Genomic DNA, 19,585 nt, shown 5'->3' on the forward strand with positions numbered 1-19,585 from the left:
TTCTTAACTACCAGCCTACCCAAGATGTTATTAACATAAATCCCTGTTTCAATCTTTAATTGTGGGGGTGAAATACACTTCACACTAACCAGGAATACCCACCTCTTGCTATGTTCCTTTCCATTTCACGGAAGCATAGCAAGAGAAGGGTTTTTTCGATTAGTTTTTACGCTACTACCTTTTGCCTGACTTTTTCGCTAAAAACATTTTTTAAACATCCCAAAGCGTATTACATGTATTAGATCGACACCAATTTTTTAAATCAGTAGACGTCAAATCGACGTAGAAGTTTTGTCGTACGATTTCACAAAGTCGTCGAACGGCTATTGGGTTCGTCGATTCGCTACAACTTAGGGGGGGGGGGGGGGCGTTGAACGTTTTGTCGAGTCGTGAAATCTGGAAGTAGCACAGAAGATAGTGGTTCAGTGGGCTGTTTACACGAAATTATTCGATTCAAGGCTGGCTACATGAAAACATCTACATCCCTCACCAAACCAGATTGGTTTTTCACCTACCACGCTCTTCTTTGTTTCCTTAAAATATTTAGGGAAACTACCAACCTGGTTCCCAGGAATTTTGTGTCTCTCATCAGCGTTGCGCTTACTGTCGTCCGATATGCAAAAGGAGACAACAGGTCCTGGAACAACGTGTGTTTCGAACTTATTTTGCTCGAAATTCAAAAAAAGGACGTTCGCTAATTCATGCCAAAGCGGAATGAAAACCACAACAAAACAAAAAAACACGTTACAATTAGAGTCCAAGAATGAATATTTATGGTTAGTGATTAATATTTTCATTTCAATCACAACGCCCTTAAATTCTGAATCAAAACAAACACAGACGACGTACCCGTGTAAAATAAACTTAAATCATTCATGACGAATCGAAATACCACTTGTACTTTTAACGGCTGTGTGATATAGTACGACAAAACTTCTAATTCAATTCAACGACTTCTGAATCGGAATTGTGTGGTGTTGATCTAATTGTGACAAAAATATAAGAAAAAGACACATTTTGGATTGTCCGCTTTACCGTGGGGGTCGTCCCTTGGTTCACACTTACTTGCGTCTGCGCTGCGTCTGCGTCAATCTTGCGCACTGTGTGAGCATAAATAAAGTAAGTGACGCAAGAGCGACGCAACGACGCAAGAATATCAAATTTTTTTGATATCTTGCGTCGTTGCGTTGCTTTTGCTTACTTTTGCGGCGTATTTTTATAATGTGAACACAAAAACGCAATGTGTGCAAGAAACGCAAAGAAATTTTTCGAGAAAAAAATTGAAAAAAAAAATCATTTCACTGAGAGAAGTGAATAAAGTCAAAATTATCGCAACTGAAAAAAAGAGCAAAAACTGAGTAAAGCAGTTAGAAAATATCCCGTGTGTTAAATCATAAACAAGACAAAAGTTTTAAGGATAAAAACAAGAAAAAACTTTCTTGGAAGGATGTAGCCGAAGAAGCAAACTTGTTAGATGGTACGTAAACAATTTTTTTAAAATTACTTTATTCGTTCATTTCATAGTTCAAGCAAGACATCGTAGCGAACGGACGTGTTCATAAGCTATAAGCGGATGTAAAACTTCTCTATCTACAACGGGGAGTGATTAGAATAATAAACTTAAATAAATAAATAGTTAATTTCAAATAAAGATATAATGGCTTCGTCTTTTACACTTGCCAACTTAAGTGACATTGTGGGAAAATCTAAATCACAAATTGATAAATTCACAAAGCCAGATTTGGTTCAATTTTTGATAAAAGTTCAGGATGAAGTGAAAGAAAAGGTTGGGCTGAAAGAAATAAAAGACAGCGTAGATGAAATCAAAAATAATGTTCTTAAACGAATTCTCGACGACAACAAAAATATGAAAAAAAGAATTAGATTACTTGAAAAGGAAAACGACGAAATTTACGAATCTCAAATTAACCTTGAAATGAAGATTAACGCCCAGGACCAATACTCCAGAAGAAATAATCTGGAAATCATTGGCATATCAGATGATATCGCTGATCGAAATCTCGAAGCAAAGGTAATAAGCATTCTTCAGGAAATCGGTGTTACCTGTGATTGTAACGAAATTGAGGCTTGTCATCGCCTACCAAAGTCAAAGAGGGAAAGAGACTCGAAATTTCCAAAGCGCACTATAGTTAGGTTCGTCAACAGGAAAAAGGCTGAAAAAGCGCTCGAAAACCGTAAAAAGTTGAAAGACAGTGTAAATCATCGTAAAGTTGTTATTTCAGATAATCTTTGCCCAGCTTATAAAGCCCTGTTGGGAATGAGCAGTCAATTATATCACGAAGGTAGAATTGCATCATCTTGGTCTTGGAAGGGTAATGTTTTTATTAAACCAAATATAACAGATGAACCTTTTAAAATTTTTCACGTAAGCGACTTAGATTATTATTATGACGATGTTTCCTTGGAATAAGGTAAATTTTTAAACGTGTCTTTTTCGCGCCAAAAAAAGGCGTTTTTTTTTTTTTTTTTTTTTTTTTTTTTTTTTTTTTTTCGTTCACTCGATTTAATAATCTATTTATTTATTTATTTTTGCGCGCTTGCTTGCTGAATCGGTCATAATAATCAATTTTCACTCCCCTGTAGTTTATCATCTTGTCTAGCTTTTGAAACGCTAAACACATCTTTTGACACATCCCATTGTCATTTTGTGTGTTGTGTCATTTCCTGCTTGTTTTCGTTTGCTCTCATACGTGATTATCTTGTTTCTATAGGCTTGTTGATAAATTTTGTGTGATATTTTTATGTTCTGTGTGTTCACTTAAAAATGATAAATTTTCCGTGTGGTGTCTGTGGAAAGTCTGTTAATTCAAATCATAAGGCTATTCAGTGTGATATTTGTAAATTCTGGATTCATATTAAATGCAATGGTCTCAATGCTGATGATTATATATCTCTCCAAAACTCTGATGAACTTTGGTTCTGTTGTAAATGTATCAACAAAATTCTCCCCTTTGGCTCAACAACTCCCCCCTTAGTTTATGACAAGAGTCTTTCCTCTATGGAAATGAAAAGGTTTCTCTCCCAGCTCAACTCTATTGAAATCAACGAGGTCCCCCATCCTGAAACCATGGGTGGTGTCAACTGCAAATATTACGATCCAATTGAATTCTCTGCCCTTCAAGTTAATTCTGATAAATTCTCCCTTTTTCATATGAATATCGCCTCTCTGTCTAAACATATTGATGAACTAAAGATTCTGTTAGGTCAACTTGGGCATGACTTCAGTGTTATTGGTATCACTGAGACCAAATTCCAGACTAAAATCCCACCTATTAACTGCGATCTATCGGGTTATTCCTTCACGCACACACCTACTGAAGGTGAAAAGGGTGGTGCTCTTTTGTACATCCCTAATCACTTGCAATTTATTGAACGTCCCGACCTGGATACTCTTGCATATAAAAGCAAGGAGCTTGAATCTAAATTCATTGAAATTATACGGGCCAAAGATAGAAACATGATTGTTGGATGCATCTACAGACATCCCTCGATGTCTGTTGATGAGTTCAACAATCATTTTTTATTGCCTCTTCTTGAGAAAGCGTCTTCAGATAACAAGTCTATCTTCCTCCTTGGAGACTTTAATATTGACCTTCTAAAGTCTGAAACAGTCAAAGAAGTGTCCGATTACATCGATATTACTTCGCAATTTAACTTACTCCCGCATATAATTCTTCCCACAAGAGTTACTGAAGTTTCTAGCACGATTATTGATAATATTTATTTTAGTTCAGCCAAGTGGGACACTGTGTCTGGTAATATTATAAGTTCAATATCTGACCATTTCCCTCAGTTCTTAGTCTTAAAAAACTTGTCTGCAATCAATCCTTTGCACACCTCTGATGATATATTTGTTCATGATTGGAAGAAATTTCATCACAATGACTTTCTCACCGAACTTCACAATAAAAATTGGGATGATATCCTACAATTGAATGTAGATGATCCCAACTTATCGTTTAACAATTTTTACAATTGTATCAACAGTCTATTGGTCAATCATGCTCCTCTAAAAAAAACATGCAACAAAAAAAGAAAAAAAAAATCCAATCCTTGGATTACTAATGGTATCCTTACCTCAATAATCAAAAGAGACCATCTCCATAAATGCTTTTTAAGAGAGAAAGATCCACTTTTAAAGTCTTCCTTGCTAGAGAGTTTTAAAAAGTACCGCAACAAAATTGTATCTCTATGTAGAATGAGTAAGAGTAATTTCCTCAATAAATATTTTAGCAATAACCAAAAAAATATTGGCAATATTTGGAAAGGGGTTAAAAATATTATTTCTGTTCGTTCTTCTGTTTCTGCTTCTCCCACCTGTATGAACATTAATAACTCTGTTGTAACTGATCCAGTGACAATTGCTAATTCTTTTAATGATTACTTTGCTTCAATTGCAGATAACATCAGAATGAATATCCCGTTCACTCGAAAACATTTCTCCTCTTTTCTAAAAAATTCTACTTCTAATTCGATGTTTCTTTCACCAACTGATGATTTAGAAGTTCTGCATTGCATTTCTTCCCTTGACCCTGGTAAATCTTCTGGGCCATTCAGTATTCCTGCCCATATTTTAACTCTTGTTAAATCTGAATTATCTATACCACTTTCAAAACTTATTAATTTGTCTTTCACAACTGGTATTTTTCCTACAAACCTAAAAACTGCCAAGACCATCCCTATTTATAAAAAAGGGTCCAAATTAGAATTAACAAATTACCGACCTATATCCTTACTCTCAAATATTGATAAAATATATGAAAAAATCATATACAAACGAGTGTATGGTTTTCTCGAAGCAAACAACGCCCTCTACAAGCATCAATTTGGCTTTAGGAAAAATTACTCGACTTCTCAAACACTTCTGAACATCTCTCAAAAAATTATGGATGCTCTTGATAAAGGAAATTATGCATGTGGAGTGTTCATTGATCTTCAAAAGGCTTTTGATACGGTTGATCATGAAATTTTGCTTAAAAAGCTTTTTCACTATGGAATTCGTGGTACCCCACTCTCACTATTTAAGTCTTACTTAACAGGACGTCAACAGTTTGTATCCATCAATGGAAATATATCAACTAGTAATCTTATCAGGCATGGTGTCCCTCAGGGCTCTGTTTTAGGACCTCTTTTATTTTTAATTTATATTAACGACCTGCATTGTTCAATTAATTTTTCTTTGGTGCATCACTTTGCTGATGACACCAATCTCTTAAACTTCAGTAAATCTTTGAAACAACTGGCCAAACAAATGAATTTTGACCTCAAGCTTCTTTGCCATTGGCTCAATGCCAATAAAATTTCTCTTAATGCTAGTAAGACTGAGTACATTGTTTTTAAACATACACGGAAACCTCTTAATTACGATTTTAGGCTTTTTATCAATGGTAAAAGGCTTATACCTAGTAATTGTATTAAATATCTTGGTGTTCTATTAGATTCTGATTTAAGCTGGAAGTCTCAGATCAATGATACTGTTGCCAAGCTCAAGAGGGCCAATGGAGCTTTAGCTAAACTTCGTCACTTTGTGCCTTTAAATGTTCTTATTCTAGTTTACTATGCCATTTTTCATTCACACTTGCAATATTGTAATCAAATTTGGGGTCAGCCAAACAGTCTTGATGTTAATCGTATTACTGTTTTGCAAAATTTTGCTATTAGACTCATGTCTTTTGAATCTCGAAGAGCATCATCCAGTCACCTGTATGGTAATCTTGAGCTCCTCAAATTCTCTGATATTGTCAAATGTCACAATATTCTATTTTTACATAAACTATTTCATGAAAAATTGCCTGCTTCTATCCTTAATACATTTGCGGTTGACTTCACCCATGCTCAAGGCACTCGGGCAGAGAAAATTGGTTTGATCAATCTCCCTACCTTTAATACTATTTCTTTTGGTAAAAACTCAATTAGATTTAATGCCATTAATTCCTGGAATAAATTGCAGTCTTTAATGACTAGAAAATTTGTTTCCCTTGATTATTTTAATCTTAGAAGTGATCTGAAAAAGTACTTTGTTTCCTCTTACTAATCCTTCCTGAATTGTCAGACTTGGCCATTTGTTTCCCGCATGGTTGTTTATCATTTGACCCACTTTTATGTGTGTGTTGTTTTGTGCGTCTCGTATCGTTTACTGTAATTGTCCAAGGGTGGCCATACCCTTTGCCTTAGCTTTATGCTATTAGGTATGGTCTCCCTTCAATAGCATTATATATTTTAATTTTGTTACCCTGACTAATTATGATATTTATTTTCTTTTTCTTTATATTTATTTTCTTTTAATTTTAATTGTATATATATAACTGCTATTGATAAATAAAATATCTATCTATCTATTTTAAGCATATAAAGTGTGAATCAGGCTTTGATGAGCGCCCCTCAACATCGACAACAGAAGGTCGCCCGTGTGACGCTAAATCGGATATATGGGAAAATAAACCACGAGCGAACCAAATGCTTTCATTTCATTGGTAAGCTGCTTTTGATTTGACAACAATTGTTAGCGTGCTTAGCTTTGCTTTGCTTCAGCTGCATTACATTTTTTTAATTCTGTATCTTATGTAGATAAACCCTGACCATAAAAGATTGGACATGAAAAATATTTGGTGTTGGCTAGCTAAGCGTCATCCAACCCACTCCATTTTTATTGTGCTTCGCTTTTAAAGCGTGACACAATAATAAGTCTGGTTAGTTTCCTCTGATCTGACATAGAATGTCCATTGGAAAAAAATTCACTATATTTTGATAGTGTCCGAATTTTTCATCAAAAATGATGTGAAAAGCAAAGAAAAACATACAAAGCTTTTATCTTTTCTTTGACTCATCTCACACAACCACGCCACAATGTTTTTCTGATTCTGAATTTCCTCTAAACTAAACTTGGACACACTTCACCATAATTTTTTAAATAACGAAGCAGAATTTATCAAATAAACGTTGCCTAAGAGGTTCCATGTGTCTTGCTCAGGGTTGTGTGACGCTGTAGCTTAGTGGTTCTAACTTTTGCACTTTGTGAGACCAGCGGCAGGTTAACCCAAGCCATGTGAGGGAAATTGGGGAGATGGCCCACTTTGTGTGCAGTTGGATGCTGCAGGGAGTTGTCTGGTTGAGTGCAGATCATAATTAGGTCTGTGTACTCAAAATGAGCTTTAAATACTCTAGGACTCCCATCTCAGGATATGCCGTAAAATGCCCAAATTAAGCATAGTGCTTACCAGTATAACAAGATTTTGATGCACTTATCTGTGAGTGTGCTTATCTGAGGGTGCGTTATCCAAAGGTGCGCTTATAAACGAGTATAAAAAAATGCAAGGGAAAAAATGAAAGAAAAATTGAATAATTTTTTTTCAATAATTTATATTCATTTATTGATATCCTGAAAGCACTTGGGTCCTTGAAGGAGGATCGAACTTCTGTGTACATATATATATGCTGCAAAAATTTCATAAAAATTATATCCGTAACAAAGTTTTAAGTGAAACAAACATTGTATTCTATCTCACTCTCTATATCTGGTCCTGATAACTTGTTTTAATGGTGCACAGAAACTCATTTTAAACAAGGTGCGCAAGTTATTAAGTATGAGTGTTCATTTTAATGGCTGGATATAGTTGGACACAATTTTCTGAAATTTTTTTCACCAACCCACTGACTCTAACACCACTGCATTTGTCACAACTGCCTATAACTATAGCTGCTTTTATTCATAATATTGTTTTTCTTTTCATACCTCAATACTCTTGGTTTGTGGGATTTGATGCCTGGATCTGACACTCAGGGAAAAAGTGATAAACACTGGAACCCTGCAATATAAGTGTTATATAGACAATAGCAAATCCATCAGGCTTGAAGTGAAAGTCTTGAATTTCTATTACTTTTCAATGTATAGCTATATATACACGCTTTTTTATAAGCAACTGCATTTTTGGGTTCAGCCCTCTGCCAAAACTCAGCCTAGGCAGTTGCTTAATTTTGACCATATTCCAGCCTCAGTTTTGTAGCAACCATTTGCCTTTTAAAAAAAAAGTGTACTATTTGTTTGAATTTTTTAAAAATTTTAACACAATTTTTTCAAAAAAATATGTTGTTTTCTTTTGGATCAACTAAAAAATAATTTCAAACAACAATGTTTTTATTCCAAGCAGTAATATTTTTATCCCTTTTTGGTAATTTTTAACTGCAGTTACTGCATTTTACAACAAAATATGGAGATTTCGAGTTTTCTACAGACTTATTTTTGTAAGTTTATAATGTAAGACAGTGAAGCCTGGCAGCTGTAATCTTCATTTATGATTCATATAGCATACTTTAATGGGATATATTTTCGTGGGGATTAAATTTTACAGATTTGGGTACTATCTACGAAAATCTTGAAAAATTCCTTGATCCGCAAAATTCAAAATTTTTCTTTTTTTTGTTTTCAGTCTAAGGGTTCCTTTTTTGTTGGCCTAATTTTTCAACCAATACTGAAGATAAAATGACAAAGGTCTCGAATCAGTTGACCCTTTCAAGGATATTAAACCTTTGCTCCCAGCTTCTTAATGAAGATCATCAAATGAATTTGAGTTCTCTTCCAGCCTTACGGATGAACAATTGAAAGTTCCTTACCCGATGAAGTGAAATAGTAGTGGATGTAACGGATTAAGAATCAGCTTTTTTTTAATTCAATTAGAATTTCGTTTCTTATTTTATCTATGTGCTTATTCCACCTGACGTTATAGTTGTGTTGAAACAGCTTTAAACTAAAATGCAAAACTACACTCTGTCTCGGTTGTAGAAATGACCGGTGTAACAAGGGTCAGCAAGACAGTGCTATTCCGCTCAGAACCCTTTTGACAACTTATTTTACTTTTTTCAAAAATTGCTAATATGACCTCATCCGCAAAAATAAGTCCCCATGAAATGCTAGAATTTTGCGGATGAGCTTTACCGCTAAATTTAATCCCTGCAAAAATTTATCTCATTAAAGTATTCCTCATTTTAGAACAAAATACACTGATGTGCAGCTGTGTTTTCGACATTTTCAAACAAAATTTAATGCAGCCGGCATGTTTTTGTCATTTTAGAACAAAATAAACCTTATGCGACGATGTATAACTGTCATCTCATCTAAATTAATAATTTATTCGTAAAACCAGTTTTTATAAAATTAATAGCAGAAGGTTGCATAATGTTTTTCTTGTCACCTATATATTTCTGAAAAATTAAAAGATACATTCTTAATTGCAACATACAGGCAAAGTTACATTCTTATTATGTTTTATTTTTTTGTCAAAATCTTAGTTTTAATAAAAGATGTGTACTACATATTCTGATCATTTTGATTTTTTTATGCTTGAAGATTAATGTAAAATATTCATAAAATAAAATTAAGAAATACAGTATCTGTGAGTATTGTTGAAATAAAACAAAGTTCATATGAGCATATATAAATGATCTAAACAGCCATAAGCCAGTATTAGGTGGCTGACCTCTTTGTTTTGTTTAGAATTATAAAAAAAAACTGTGTAAAATATTGTTTTAGAGGTCGGTATTGACACTTGTTTGAATGTTCAAATTTCACCTTAATTTCACATTTTGGAATTTTCTCTTTCATCAATGTATATTTATGATTTCCCTTTATTTCAAACTTACCCTCACACATGCTATTTACTCCAATAATCTCCAACTATCCCCTTTAACATATCTCCCATACCATTATGGCCATTATATTATTCTAACTATTATTTTTTAGGTTAGAAAAAGAGTCAATATATAGCATGAGTTATCCTAATTTATGTGCCTTCAAAGAATGTCCGGAGCATCTACAATCAAACGAATACATTTTGCATGGATACCGTGTTGATTTTTCAAAACTGCAGTGCATAAAAAGTATTTTTATGTTGACAAATGAAACTATAAATGTATGGTCACATTTACTTGGAGTAATCTTCTTTCTGTATGCCCTCATTAGGGTGAATTTTAAAGTTTTGGTTTGTTATGAATTAAGCACGCCAGCTGATCACATAGTAATGAGTTTATTTTGTCTGTGTTTTATGACATGTTTATTACTATCTACATTTTATCATATATTCTCATGCCATTCAAAGGAGTATTATGAATGCTGTTTAAGATTTGACTTGATGGGAATTTCACTAAGTTTGTGGGGTTGTTACATTCCGTCTATTTATTATGGCTTCTACTGTTTTAAAATATGGAGAACGTTTTACACGGCAGCAGTTGTGATGATGATGCTGCTAAACATGGCTTTCCAAATTTGCCCGAAACGCGTCTACACTCAAAAAACAGATTACCGAAGAGTGATATTTTTTGTGTTAATGTGCCTTTTTGGTGTGTTTCCAGCGATTCATTGGGTATATATACTTGGACTGTCAAATGCATTAGTACTAACCTTTATCCCCAAGGTTGTAATGATGTATGTGTTTGGATTAATTGCCTTCATATTTTATATAACAAAGATCCCAGAAAAGTTAAAACCGGGTTGGTTTGACTATATTGGATCAAGTCATCAGCTTTGGCATATTGCTGTGTTAGCTGCAATGATTTGGTGGTACTTTACTGCATTGGAATTTATAGAGCTTCGTTTGCACAGTAAACATTCCTGTGCATTAGATATTGTATAAATTCATGCTAGTATAATACTCTCATTTTATAAATAGCATATATAATTTTTAATATATAAATTGGTTGTTTTCGCACATTGCAGCCAGGCTGTTTTGGAGTGCATTACTTTGACTGAAGCATCCCAGGAACATGGCAGATAAAATTTGTTGTTCCCACAAGTTTTCTTTTTATGTAACAGTGGGACAAGTGCTTGCGCTCTGTCATCTTTACCTCACTTGTCAAAAAACCACAGTGCGTCCCAAAACATCCTGCCTTTGCAGGAATTTTTTCATACTATATATATAGCATATATCTTTTGTTATGTTATATCATTTGTGTATATTTCTTTTGTATGTGAAAAAACAGAGCACTTTTCAATATTGCAACAAGCAAGAGCTGTAAAATGAACAATACTTTGAGTTTTTATTACCAGTTTGTGTATAAGTACACATGGAATCCATTTAATAGAAACATTTTTAATATAATATTGTATATATATTCACAATGTGTAGGTTCAATTTTTTACTAAAATTTTTATTTATATACCACAGGAAGTTATTAAGCATATAGTTTAGGCATATATATTTTAGATAGTATAGGAATATTTCATTTATTTGACACTAGCCCAAAGTAAAAATTGTATAATGTTAATATTTACGAAAAACATTGCTAAATAATCATCTTTTAGATTTTGGGTGCATAAACCACCTACAAATATTATGGCTAGTAACAATAATAACACCAGCACAAGGCTTTAATGGGAACCCGTGGCATAAAGTGACATTTGGACATTTTCTGTTATCAGTATGCGTTTACGAACTTTATCTTTGCATAGATATTATAAAGTTAAATGGATTAACATTAAATTTTTTGCCAAAATGACACTCGTTTGCTGCTCACGCGACTCGTTTGCTGCTCACGCGCCTTCTAAATTTTTTCCAATGACCCAATAACTTGGGATCTGCAACTTGGTCAAATTTTGCTATTGCTTAAATATGACATGAATTTTTGCAGCGTAACGAAATCTAACAATCTTTAAATGTGAATATCTTGAGAACGAAAAGAGCTTTTTAAAAGTCCAACATCATTTTATACTTCGGGTTCTCTTTAACAACGCCATTGTTATTATTCCATTAGTCCAGTCTGTGTACCCCTCAGCTTGTGCATGGGACTTTTTGATTTTATCAGTTAGGGTGAGGGTTCTTTTAAATCATCATAAATCTGTATGAGGTAAAAATTTAATCATAAAATATTTTTAGAGTTATTTTGTGGCAGTGCTTTTTTTATAAATTTCTGTAGCATAAATCACACAAAACGTAGGAAAAACGAACTCAACCTAGCTTGTGGCATATACAGTTTATTTAGGTGTTTTGCATCACACTGGCCTGCAGTAAAAATCGAAATTGTTTTAGCGAGAACTAATTGTAGACTTATTGGTAATAATACCATGTTTTGCACTATATGGATTGTTTAAGTTTAAATACAAACTCTTACAAATATTTTAAGAGAAGCATTGTTGACATTTCCTTTTATGTACAAAACAAAGAGCCCTATACAGGTCAGCGAGACATTTTGAACATTTTCCCACCCTTTACAGGATATTTTACTAATTAAAATTCTTCGGTAGTTGTACTTAAAACAGTCCTTAACTGTGCAAAATATGATAGAAAGAAATGCATACAATAAGTTGCTGTTTAAATTATTTTTCATTGTGAAATAGTTTGTTTGAAACCTGAAGCTTTATCCTCATTGAGTTTACACCAAACTTCACAATGCATTTGTGTACCTTTCGTATGTATACATGAAAAAGAAATTTAATGTTGCCCTTCCTATATTTTTTTGGCGCTTTACTATCCTAATGCACATTTTTTTGTTAGGAACTTTCGCCAATGGATTAAAATAAAATTTCATTGCGTAGGAAATGATTGGATGGCCTTGTCATGTGACAGGATAGGTGGCCCTGTCCCGTATTTGTTTGTTTCTTGTTGTTGTTTATCAGTTAGTTAATTAGTTTGTTTGTTTGTTTGTTTGTATATTTCTTATTTTATTTGTTTATGTTAGGTTGTGTAAGCACATAAATGTAAGTTATGCAAAGACATTTGTTTCGTGGTGTAACTCAATTGGAACTGTTATTTAACTTCCGAGCTTTAACATTGTCATCTGTGCATCAAAATTGGAATCATGTAGCTTATACACGAAACTTGGATCTTGGTAGGCACATCTATGAAGCTTCTGCAGTGAAGAGGTTGATAGATGAATATCCCGAATGGTCAGCATCAGAGATCAATGACGTCACACAAGGTAAAGTATACACCATTTTTTATTAATGTTGACCCACATATTAAATAGTTCACTTTGGTAAGATAGTAATATTCTTTTCAGATAGATAACTGTATGTTATTTTTTGTTGCTGAAAACATGGCTGGTATCCATGTAAAATTACTACCTGGCAGTATGATGTCTTCTTTATATCTGAAGTTTTTTTGGCTTATATCGATCACGTGAGTGGGCGCTATTTTCCTGTAGCGACCGGCTAAAATGTAAACAAAAAAGGGTATAAAGCTATAAAAATGTCCATAGAAAAGCCATGTTTTAAACTAATTGATACAAGCTTTTGTGAGTACGATGAGATAGATAAATTTATACTTGATCAACAGTCTGTAAAAACAAAATATACCAAATGACCTAAGTTATTTCCACCTGCCCCTTTCTTCCCTTAGTCATACAGAGCCCCTAAAAGCCAGCCTAAATAGGTTTAATATTTTACGTGAAATTTTAAAAATTCGTGAATATCATGAGAACAGCCCTGTTGTTTTCATTTTTGTTTTCTTGAAGAATTGGTTTTGTTGAATTATTAAATATGAATGGTTTATACAATTATAGATTTTTTGACTGATATACACAACAGCATAAAATTAAACGATTTATCTTTGTATGTCATTGTAGGAATTGCTGATAACAATCTGATACATTCGAACGTATCGTCCCTTGAGTTAATGCGAACTTCAACATGTTCCAACGACGTCTTCGCAACGCTCGGCGAAGCTCGTCTAAAGGACGACGCTGAAACAGTGTCAGAACTTCTCAGTGCTATTTATGAGAATTGTCTCCTGAATATATCGCAGAAAGAAGTCGAAAGTTTAATTAAACACCAACACCCTAAACACTTGTTAAAAAGTATAAGCGAAATAGAAAATCGCCGCATTTTTCTCGATACGAATATGGTGGATAGTAAATACGAAGCAACCGTGTACTGTGATGATCACGTGGTGTGTACGGAAACCCACGATGTTCTGGGAGAAGCTGAGCGAAGATCATGTCTAAGAGCTTTAAAAGAAGAATTTTCAAAGCAATTCGATGCCTATGATATTCAGTCTGATGCTCTTCCCCTAGAAGATTACGTTGACTTAGGATCCGATGCTTATAACCAGCGTGTTGTAAGTTTAAAAAAGCCTGCTGACGCCACATTTGGATTTACTATCCGCGGTGGAGAGCGTAAAGTTATTCGAAATAAGGAGTACATTCAGTTGCATATTATCACGCCAGTTTTTATAAGTCATGTTGAGAATGACTCAGCCGCGGAGAAGTGTGGTTTAAAGGTAGGCGATGTATTGTTGGCGGTAAATGATCACTCCCTCGTAGACGTTACGCATAGCCAAGCTGTAACTTCACTGAAGAAATTTACAGATCGGGAAGAAGTAAACTTTACTGTGAAATTCGCAGAGAAAGAAGTTTATAAACATGAAACAGAGCAAAGATTTTTAGAAAGAGAAAAAGAAAGCATTCGAGAGGAAATTAAATCGGACCGAATGGGGAGGTGGCACTCAGCTAAAGCCAAAGCTGATCCTGAAGAATATTATTTAGAAAATTTTGAACACAAAAAGCGCCCGTATCAACATAACAAGATAAGAAAATCTTTGCGATTGTGGGATTACAAACCTTGAAAAAAAGCTCAAATTTCTTGTCATGTGCGAAATATCTTAGCTAAATAAGCAAAAATAGCTGGGTTTTTTTTGTTTTTTTGTTTTTGATTGATTAGCTCTTCACGATTCAGTTGTCAAATGCCAGCATTGTTGTAGTGGACCACCGTTATTTGCAAGATGTAAATAATGTCGTTGCACTCTATGTAGTGGCCACACCTAAAATCTGAAAATCAAAAATGTCTGACCCTTAAGCCTAACCCTCTTAAATAACATAAAATTTAGGCAAAATATTGATTCCTCTGAAAACCTTAAATTTGTTGTCCCATGCATTTTTTCTTATCAATCACGTTTTTTAAAACAGCCAATATGTCAGGCTAGATTGAGACAAAATGGAGATAGAGTCTAGGTATTTTTTTCAGTGTTTTCTAAAGTTTGAGAAAAAACAAATTCTCCTAAAGTCTGCTAAAATTTTAAATTTGTTCTGTTCATACCAAACTTAGTAAGAATTGTACGGAGCATACAGAGCTAAAGTCAAGGAGGGTCAAAAAAATAGGGAATGTTGCATTCCCTATTTTCGTCCCAAGAGCTCTTGGAGATACACCTCAAGGTTTACCTCAATGAGCTTTGGGGACAAGTATAGGGAATATTGAAGCTTCCAGGTTCCAAAACTTTTCTTTCTGATTTTTTCTCAAATGAAATAGAATCAAAGAATTAAAAATCATAGAGTGTTTTGAAATTACCCTGGTGTTTTGTTCAAATCTAACAATCAATAAGGTTCTTACACACGCGCGCACTTGAGTCTTACACAACGATAAATAGACTTAATAACAAAGTAGCGGCTAATCATAACACGTTTTGTGAAAGTGGGATGCTGGAGGTATCCTAGGCAACTATTCCTATATAAAGTGGAAAAATGCCGGTTCACGACTTAGTTATTGTGTAGAAAAATGTCAGACTTGTTTTCAATGCAGTTATAAAGAAACACGTGCAGTTTTTGAAACGCATACAAATACAAGGGGATTGTCTTTTGCGTATTTATTTTAAGAGTATAAGAAAATGTGTTCTTTTGATTTTTGTTTGCAAATATTATTTTATGGCCAGCTTGGCGCTGACTTTTGAATAAGATTTTTGAAACAATAATTTTCGCGGGCTTTATTAATATGGTTTCCCTATTGGTCAGAAAAAATAGCAAATAACAGAAAAGCAACTTCTTGAAAACGAGGCTCAGATGCACAGGATAAAAAGGAAATGTTAGAAAGACCGAAGGAAAGTTATTTAAAATTTCTAACGAGCGCCTGATAAAAAACTTCCCCTCATTAGTTTCTCATACAGTCTCATGCATTACTTAGTACCAGTCGATAAAAAAGCCCATTAAATTACCTCCATCTCTCCATCCTTTCAAACAAAGGTGCATTTAGACACGTGAGTAGGGCAGCCATAACTCTTAATATTCTCCTGAAAACCCCTCTGAAAATAATGCTTCGAATCTATTTTTTGTCTAGCTTCGATTTTTTAGTCATCGGATGATTAGAACAATTTACGCCTTTTTTAATTAAAATTTCTGTTTTTATCGAAAGAATATACTGGAAAAATTCAGAAATTTACCTTTAAATAAATGGCGAGTATAACCTTTTTTCTCTATTTCTTTAACTGCTGTGATTCTCGATAGGCGTGCTAAGGACACACGAAATGCAGTATATAAAGGACATGCTAACTAAGGAATTTATACACAAAAACAGAGTAGTATAGTATTTATAATTGTCAACAAATATTCGAAAGAGGCGCCAATTTAACATTTACGGTATGTAAATTTTATTTAAAGGTTTTTTATGCATTTGTGCATCTGATCTAAGGCCTAGATTCTTTTTTTTATTATTTCCAGGACTTTTATTAAAAGAGTAAACAAGAATCCCTGGTAATTAGGTTGCTGTATTACGCACTACACAACAAATTACGTGAAATTAAACAGGGCGCTTCTACTACACGCGTTTGGGAATAATCAATTAATTATAAACAAAAAAGCAGTTACGTTTTTGATTGCTCGTGCATTTAAAGTTCTCATACCACGTGTCTTTCTGATTGTCTGCAAGTTTGCCTGGTGTGTTATGATGTAATCCTTTTTTTGCGGGAGAAAAAGTGTGAATTAATTTCTAATACTTTCCAATGAACAAATTAACGTGGTTAAAATTTCGCCTATAAAAAGCAAGCCTCAAGCAGAAATTTGGATTAATGAAAGGAAGAAAACACAGAGAGAGAATAGCTGTTGGAGTTATTAGATCTTTTGTTCGAAGGGTTAAAAAAAGCCAGGTGTCCGTTATTAAGCGCGCTCAAATTTGCCATTGTTCTTCCCTAATCCATTTTCAATAATCTTTTTCGTTAAAATTGGCGCGTTTATTTTTGATATAAAACAAAAGATTGTGAAATTTGTATCAGTCAAAATTAAAGTCAAGTAAGAGGAAGATCACGCTTCAACTGGATACACTATCAACATTATTTTTTACTGGTGAGACTTTTTTGTTGACTTACTTCTTGTTGATGTATTCCTGAAATAGAAAAGGAATGAAGTAGGTAACTGAAAAAAATACTGGTTCTAGTAAAACACTTAGAAGACATTCTTAGCGTATTGTCTTTACAGTAATATATATTTTTTGTCATTATTAAAGTCACAAAAAGTAAAACGTATATAAAATTTTAGTTTGAACTTGCTGGCGTCTTGCTTATTGCCATTTGAAAAAATATTAAGAAACACAGAAAGGACAGACTTTTCTAAACACTACAAAATGCTAATTGCTTTAAGTATAATTAGTTTGCACCTATTTGTCTGTATTCTTCGTCGAAGTTGTATCAATTTTATTTGGATGGCTGCATAATTACGAGCGCTAATTATTAGGCGGATTCTTTTAATGTTTGCGCATGCTTAGAACAAAATCGATTTTGCTGTATCAAAAAAAACGTAAAAGAAGTTGGATACTATGTAAATAATAAAACCAAATAATATTTGTTATTTATACTTTTGCCAAATACTTTTTTGGGAGGGCTGGGTATAATTTGCGTATGACACATAAGATAAAAATTCATTTTTCAGCGCCGCTTTGTGGAAAAACAATACAAAAATTTGCGTTTAAAAGGTTTGTTTACAACTTTATCTTGATCATGTATTGTTGCGCATTCTCTCAAAGATGACGTTTGATCTCTAAAAAAGAGGCCTTTAAATATAGATTTGACGTGTTTTACTTAAAACATATATTTGTTTTCTTCGCTTGTGTATTCCTGGAAGTCAGAATTGTAGCAACAAAATGGTGAGCCAAGATGATTTTGTTTTTAACAAAATAATTATACGGCTGTTTGTGAAAACCTAATATTTGCTTGATTCACACGGATAAAGGAGGTGTAAAAGCAACCTTGAGAATACAGCAAGTAGAAACTGCGGCAAGTAAAACACGAATATCAAAATTTGTCGATGCGATATGCTTCGTGCATCATATTTGCTTTACGATTTTCTCAGCGCAAAACAAGAAGTCTTTGTTTGCAGAAAACATGTTGTTCAGAGTTGTAGTTCAGCCAGAAATAAATCGCTATGCTAGCTGTTATGTTTTCATTGTTTGTTTTTTCATTGTCTTATGTTTTCAGGATTTCGAAATGCCAGAAAAAAAACGGAAATCCATTTCTGTTTCTTCATCTGAAGAAGAGCATTCATCCTCTTCAGGAGAAAATAGTTATTCGATCGATGATTCGCACGGTGGTTACACCACGCATACCCGCGTGAAGCGATTACGCGCGAACGATCGTGAACGAAGACGTGTGCATTTAATAAATTGCGCCATGGAATCGCTACGTGACGTCATCCCTGGATTAAAAGAAAAACGTAAGTTAACGAAACTGGAATTACTGCGTGCGGCGAATCAATACATATGGATTCTGGATGAGGCTTTACGTACTGGCCATACAATTGATGAAATTTTAAACGGACCGAAAGAGCTGCCGCGAATCTACTATGTCGGTTCTTTCGGTTATGCAATGCCGACATTGAAAAGAGAAACAAATGGTTAAAAAATCCAAAGTTTTTGTTTGGTTCAAAAATGGGTTTTGTTTATGTTCTGTATAGAATTCGGAAAGTTCGTGTAATTTAAAAACGGATTGTTTAATATGTATATACATTTTTAGGCGACTTTTGTAAATAATTTTTGCGCCCGTTTTAATGGTTTTTGTTAAATTTATTTAAATTCCTTTCTTCAAGTGTACAACAGCCTTTTGAAATCGTAATATATTTATTAGAAAAAAACGGGACGTACTTTCTTACTTTCCCATGCGTGCACCAGACTTATTTAGTACCCTCAAAATATTAACTTCTTCATATATAATTACATTGCCAGACGACATTCCGACATGTAATGTTTTGATTTCGCGTTATGAACATTGCGCATGCGTACACTTTGCGAGTAGAAATTGTAAACACAACATATATTAATCTACCGTAATAAAAAAAATCCATTGAAAAAAAGAAACCTCTACAAATGAGTAAAAAAAAAATTTCAAAAAAATTTCAGTAACATTTTATTTTCTGGTTTCCAAAAACTTCATGAATTCATGCGCCTGGCTTTTTATACTTGTCAGAATGGGTTCCCCTCCAAATACTGGAAACTAGTCGTTGGCTCATGGAAAAATTCACGGGTTCGCCTGTTCTTTTTATACCGCTTTTTCTTACACGCGACATTAAAAAAACTACTCGTTTTTAGATACTTTTCGAATTTTTGTATCAAAAAAGCAAGTTTCGGATTTATTTATATTCTATAATTTCTCTTGTTTACTAACATAGTTATAATAACTATTATTATGTTTTCTCAATTGGCGCCATTTTTGCACAAAAGTCTTGGTGCACACCACTTCGTTTCCAGATCTTTCCAAAAAGACATCTTTCGTCTCATGCAACATTACGTTTCACTCTACTTCCTCTTTGGGAAATCCATCAAATGGCAGTTTAACTCTCTTTTATTTAGTGTCATGGAACCCTACCGGACTTTGGAAAAATTGAATTC

General features: G+C 33.8%; 3 protein-coding genes across 4 annotated transcripts; all 3 read left to right on the forward strand.

The window, feature by feature from the left end:
- Positions 1-1,209: 1,209 nt before the first annotated feature.
- Positions 1,210-11,306, forward strand: LOC130641345 (progestin and adipoQ receptor family member 3-like). Its single transcript, XM_057448113.1, has 3 exons — positions 1,210-1,477; positions 6,367-6,494; positions 9,758-11,306. The coding sequence occupies exons 1-3, from the start codon at positions 1,475-1,477 to the stop codon at positions 10,644-10,646; spliced, it is 1,020 nt and encodes a 339-aa protein (XP_057304096.1). The 5' UTR covers positions 1,210-1,474; the 3' UTR covers positions 10,647-11,306.
- A 1,266-nt stretch (positions 11,307-12,572) lies between these two features.
- On the forward strand, positions 12,573-14,800 carry LOC130641344 (uncharacterized). Its single transcript, XM_057448112.1, has 2 exons — positions 12,573-12,927; positions 13,573-14,800. The coding sequence occupies exons 1-2, from the start codon at positions 12,714-12,716 to the stop codon at positions 14,568-14,570; spliced, it is 1,212 nt and encodes a 403-aa protein (XP_057304095.1). The 5' UTR covers positions 12,573-12,713; the 3' UTR covers positions 14,571-14,800.
- A 1,987-nt stretch (positions 14,801-16,787) lies between these two features.
- Positions 16,788-19,194, forward strand: LOC130640666 (neurogenin-2-like). Of its 2 annotated transcripts, none has more exons than XM_057447186.1 (2): positions 16,788-17,052; positions 18,180-19,193. In XM_057447186.1, exon 2 carries the CDS (start codon positions 18,189-18,191, stop codon positions 18,597-18,599), a length of 411 nt encoding a protein of 136 aa, XP_057303169.1. In that variant the 5' UTR covers positions 16,788-17,052; positions 18,180-18,188; the 3' UTR covers positions 18,600-19,193. The 2 variants fall into 2 exon arrangements, with proteins under 2 accessions (XP_057303169.1, XP_057303168.1); XM_057447185.1 differs by lacking the exon at positions 16,788-17,052 and adding an exon at positions 17,632-17,848 and having other exon boundaries at positions 18,180-19,194.
- The last annotated feature ends 391 nt before the right edge of the window (positions 19,195-19,585 follow it).

The sequence above is a fragment of the Hydractinia symbiolongicarpus genome, chromosome 4 (genome assembly GCF_029227915.1).
Source record: "Hydractinia symbiolongicarpus strain clone_291-10 chromosome 4, HSymV2.1, whole genome shotgun sequence".
Lineage (NCBI taxonomy): Eukaryota > Metazoa > Cnidaria > Hydrozoa > Anthoathecata > Hydractiniidae > Hydractinia > Hydractinia symbiolongicarpus.